Source organism: Hylobates moloch, unplaced genomic scaffold, assembly GCF_009828535.3.
Source record: "Hylobates moloch isolate HMO894 unplaced genomic scaffold, HMol_V3 SCAFFOLD_13, whole genome shotgun sequence".
Lineage (NCBI taxonomy): Eukaryota > Metazoa > Chordata > Mammalia > Primates > Hylobatidae > Hylobates > Hylobates moloch.
Window position 1 is genome coordinate 50,028,323 of NW_026652288.1, and position 5,413 is coordinate 50,033,735.

The window sequence follows — 5,413 nt, forward strand, 5'->3', positions numbered from 1 at the left end:
GAAACGAGCTCACTTAGTATGGGGAAACCTTCAAACCCTGCACTGAGTCCTATGTAGACTGGGACAGAAGGTGGACAATGTAATCTCCTGAGCCCTCAACCTCCTCCTGGAGAGATGACAAGATTAAGATTTCTCTACCAGAACCCTCAACAGACACATCCCAGAATCTCCCCAAGTGAAATGTGCTCTACCTACCATCCCTGAGAGCCCAGGGGTGTGAACCCAGAGGGCAGGCGTGGTGGGGAAGGGAGGAGGGAGAAAGGAAAGGGATGGCTGGGAGTTAGTAGAGAAAGGCTCCTATCCAGGACCTGCCTGCAAGGATCCCAGGTATCAGCCAGCCCAAGCTAGCCTTTGTTGACTCAGCAGGTGACAGTTTGGGGAAGAAGGGGAGGAGGATGCGGAAGTCACAGCTCTCCAGGCTTGGTTCCCATTGGCCCTTGATATCCTTAAAAGGGCCCAGCAGTTTCAGCATCCTTATTCCCCAGACCTTCTGCAGATTCTGTGGTTATATTCACTCCTCATCCCAAAGAATGAAATTCACCACTCTCCTCTTCTTGGCAGCTGTAGCAGGGGCCCTGGTTTATGCTGGTGAGTATGGCCTTTCCTCTGTGCCCCACAAGAGTCCTCCCAGTCCAAGGAGGCCCTCACTCCTGCCTTCACCCCTCTCCTCCTCTCTCAGTGCTATTCTGGCTTCCCTGCCTCTGCAAGTGACTCCTCTCCCAGTTCTCCACACATGGCCTCTGCACCCCACTCACCAGAGGAACCCAGAACTCTCTGGCCTCTGCCTGCCCTCCCAGCTCATCTCCTCACACACCGTTGTTTACCCACTATGCCTCAGCTACACTGGCTTCTCTGGTGTCCCCTGCATATAGTTGAGCAGGGTGTCCCCTGCATATAGTTGAGCAGGGTGTCCCCTACACGAGGGTGTCCAGGCAAGGAGTGGTAGAAGCTAAAATCTGGCCGACATTCTACTTGCCAAGCAGTGAGCCTGGCCCCTGGCTGTGTCTCTTAGGAGGAAGGGAAGATTTTTTTTTTTTTTTTTTTTTTGAGACCGAGTATCCCTCTGTTGCCCAGGCTGGAGTGCAGTGGCGCGATCTCGGCTCACCGCAACGTCCACCTCCTGGGTTCCAGCGATTCTCCTGCCTCAGCCTGCTGGGTAGCTGGGATTACATGCGCACGCCACCATGCCTGGCTAATTTTGTATTTTTAACAGAGACGGAGTTTCACCATGTTGGCCAGGTTGGTCTCGAACTCCTGACCTCAGGTGATCCACCTGCCTTGGCCTCCCAAAGTGTTGGAATTACAGGCATGAGCCACTGCGCCCAGCTGGGATGCCTTTTTTAATCCACAGAAGCACCATTTGGGCCATGATGATCCTGCTGTTCCTTGAACATCAGGATCTTCCTTCTTGTTCTTTCCTCATCTAGAATGCTTTCCCTCTCCCTGGCCTCTTCCCCCAACCAACTCTAATGTCACCTGGCCAATGATTTTTCATCTAGAAAATCTCAGTTTAGACATAATTCCCCAAAAAGGCCTTCCATGCACATGCGGAACAAATCAGATCCATGTGCCCTTCTCGCACCAGGCTGCACGTTCCCTTCCAGCACTGTCACACCAGCCATTAAATAATTTCGTAAAAGGATAGATGTAAGCTCTGTCAGGGCAGGGGTCTTGTCTGCCCTCTTCAGCACTGCACCTCCATCTCTTGGCACAGAGCTTTGCATAAATGTTGTGTTGAAAGAATAAAGGGAATCAGGGCTGGGGTCTCGATCCTGCAAATCGCTCAAATATGGCCCCATGACCCCCACTTACTGTCTTCCTCCACCACAGAGGAGGTTGAGCCCCTCTGACCATGGCTAGCTCCCTGACAGACACCTCAGGGAAGCCTCCCAAGCCAGGGGCCAGTCAGGAGGAAGGCACTGTTCCAAGAGACATTACACTTCTCAGAGGGGAACCTGTTTCAAAAGCCACAGGAGTTAAACATCAGAGAGTGCCCCAGTAGACCCGCTGATGTGGTAGAAGGGCATGTCCAACCAAAAGGGAAATTGATCCCCTTCTATCCATGAGCATTCCCAGGAGATAAGCTTTGGAAATGGGAGGGGAGGGTGGCTCAGGTAGGTCCGGTTTGGTCCTTCCTCTCCTCTGGCATGTTTCCTCCACTGCAGAAGATGCCTCCTCCGACTTGACGGATGCTGATCCTGCCCAGGAAGCTGGGACCTGTGAGTCCTCCTCTCCCTCCCGCCCTAGCCCTCGTTGGGAAGGTTTAACAGTTAAGGATGTGAGTGGTGGCTAGGAGAAGAAGCCAGTGGGAGGAGATCCAGATTCTGTGCTTGGTGTTAATGGGGAGGCGCAGGTAATCTAATAAAGAAGGTAGCATGGGTTGAAATGGCACAAGGCTAAAGACAAAAGAAGATGACCCAGAAAGGCAAGGCCAATAGGGAGCATGGGGAAAAGGTTAGTGTGAATAAAAGGGAGAGAAACATGAGGTTAAGTGGTAAGGGCAATGTCTCACATGGCATTAATACCTTCACCTGCAAACACCTCCCATTACTCCCAGTTCCTTAGCAAGATAACCATTATCTGGCCTCTAACCTCATTTTCCAACTCCGTTTTCCACGACTCTCCATTTATGTCACACCCACATCAGCTAAATTGAACTTGTTTCCATTCCCCACACATATCCCACACATGCCTTAGCCTGACCTCTTACTCGCTGCCTGCCCCCAGGGAAGCCCCTTTGGAACATCCTCTCCTGCTAACATCTTGCCTTCAAGATCCAGCTTCTCTATGAAGTGCTCCCTGATTCTCACCATCCCCTAGCCCAAATCCTTCCCCAACCCTGCCCACTGCATTCCAAGAGACACGCAGCCTGCAGAAATGCTGTCTCCCGTAAGGGGCCAGTGTTTAAGCCATATCACTTCTGTATCCTGGCACCCAGCACACATTAGGTATCCTGGGGCCCTGCAACCCATTCCAAAAGAAACAAACACGTTGACTTTGCTGAAATCAATCAATTTGTGCATTCACAGCTAAGCCTAATGAAGAGATCTCAGGTCCAGCAGAATCTGCTTCACCCCCGGAGACAACCACAACAGCCCAGGAGACTTCGGCAGCAGTTCAGGGTACAGCCAAGGTCACCTCAAGCAGGCAGGAACTAAACCCCCTGAGTAAGTTTGTCTCTATGCCAGATCAACAACCTAGAAAAGTCTCTGGCTGCAGGCCCACATCACACCTCCACACACAGAGATAAGCCTGGTGAGAAGCAGGTAGACTCAAACACCTGAACACAAAGGCACAAATGGGATTGTGCACTGCACCCACACACAACGTTTCCACAATAGTAGATGTTGCGGCCTGCACTATACATGGTTTCTGTCCTGGCTCACGCAACTGCCTGTGAGAGAAGTGCTGGAGCCCTCAGCAAAACTTCTGCACTTTAGGACTTTCTGTAGGGATGATGTCCTGGGTGGAGTGGGGGTGGGGGGCAGGTGCAGGCGGGGCAATGCAGAGTTCTCTTTAAATGAGGTGACTTTTCTGCTGATGTGATTGTTCTGCTCCAAAATTAGAATCCATAGTGGAGAAAAGTATCTTACTAAAAGAACAAGCCTTTGCAAGAGCAGGAAAAGGATTGCATGGAGGCGTGGCAGGTGGAAAACAATTCGTTGAAAGTGAGTGTATCCCAAGGCAAGGCTTTGTGGGAATGAGAATACTCAGCACCCACCATCTGGGGGTGGGAGATGGGAGAGAACTTGCCCCCATTTCCACCTCACATATGAGACTTGGAATTGCCACAGCCCCTGCTGTTGAAGACGCCTCACTTTGTGCTTTCATATGTTTCCAATTTCTCATCCAGATTCAAATTGCCGGCTGGGCACGGTGGTTCACGCCTGTAATCCCAGCACTTTGGGAGGCCAAGGCAGGTGGATCGCTTGAGCCCAGGAGTTCAAGACCAGCCTGGGCAACATGGCGATACCCCATCTCTACAAAAAAATACAAAAATTAGCCAGGCGTGGTGGCACGTGCCTGTAGTCCCAGCTACTTGGGAGGCTAAGGTGGGAGGATCACTTGAGCCCATGAGGCAGAGGTTGCAGTGAGCCGAGATCGTGCCACTGCACTCCATCCTGGGTGACAGAGAAAGACCCTGTCTCAAAAAAAAGAATAGATTCAATGTGCCATGTTGTCTGATATTGATTCACCTGGGGTCTAACCCCCAACCTTCCCACAGCAGAGCCTGCTTGTTTCTATTCTTCTTGCCCCCTGCACCTGCCAAGGTGGGGAAGAGGGTAGGTCCTTCAGGCTCTGGTGAATCTAATCTCAATCCCTCCAACTTCTGTGTAAGCCTCTCCAGAGTCTCAGTAAGTCTGGAAAGCAGAAGATGGAATTGAGGAGAAATGGAAGGGGTGGAGCTGGTGCCTGGGGTCCTAAAAGCCTCATTTGTCTCATCTTTCCTTCTAGATGGAAGTGAATTTGCACAAAAATTACTGAAGAAATTTGGTCTATTAAAACTGTGGGCATGAGAAGCTGAAAAGAATGGGATCATTGGACTTAAAGCCTTAAATACCCTTGTAGCCCAGAGCTATTAAAACGAAAGCATCCAACTTGCTGTGTGCCTGTGCTCTATGGGATGGGCCCTGGAGGAAGGGCAGGGAGAAAAGCCCTCCCTGGACCAACACAAGGCATAGGATGTCCTGACCCAGGCCCTTGGCCAGTCACAGCCTGCCTAAAAGGCAGAGCCTCTAACAAGCCCTTTTATTCACTTCGAGCCACATCCACATGTGCTGAGCCTCCTTTGAGTCCAAATGCCACTCCAGTTTTCGTCCACCTCTTATTCTTCACACATTACTCCTAGTGATGTTTGAGCATTTCCAAAAATTAAATCAAATTCCAAAGAACCAGGATTTATCATCCTGAAAATAATCAAAGCCTGGGCCATTGATACTAAAGCCACTTTCTGGTACCTTTATCAGAAATTCATCTCTCCTGTCTTCTATTCGTACATTCTACACTGGACCAAAGTGGCTGGCAATGGCTAATTAGGTCAGAGAGTAAAGTAATGAGCTAATACAGTGACAACTGGCACTTGACTAAAAAGACCAATTGAATCCATTACAGTTATTCTTGTGATGTGGTGCAGAGAAACCACTTTTGACTGTGTTTTAGATGTGTGAATTATCTTCCCCAAAGGACTAAAGTCTCTCAAAGGGGTCTCGGTCACCTCTTCCTCCTCCTGCAACTTTGTTTTCCTCCCCTACAGCTCACGGCTGTGTCTTGCACACAGATGAACCAGGGAAGATCACTCATGACTTCAGGGGGCAAAGAAAGAGTCAGATCTTCTGCCAGACCCCTCCCCAGGCCAGGCACATGGTCTTCTGCTCTTTAACATGCCCAGAGTCATTGATTTTAGACTGTTCTT

At 50.2% G+C, this 5,413-nt stretch overlaps 1 protein-coding gene across 1 annotated transcript; it reads left to right on the forward strand.

Moving 5' to 3' along the window:
* Window positions 1-476: 476 nt before the first annotated feature.
* Window positions 477-4,598, forward strand: LACRT (lacritin). The gene is made up of 5 exons (XM_032172144.2): window positions 477-588; window positions 2,166-2,219; window positions 3,030-3,167; window positions 3,567-3,668; window positions 4,456-4,598. The coding sequence occupies exons 1-5, from the start codon at window positions 531-533 to the stop codon at window positions 4,515-4,517; spliced, it is 414 nt and encodes a 137-aa protein (XP_032028035.1). The 5' UTR covers window positions 477-530; the 3' UTR covers window positions 4,518-4,598.
* The last annotated feature ends 815 nt before the right edge of the window (window positions 4,599-5,413 follow it).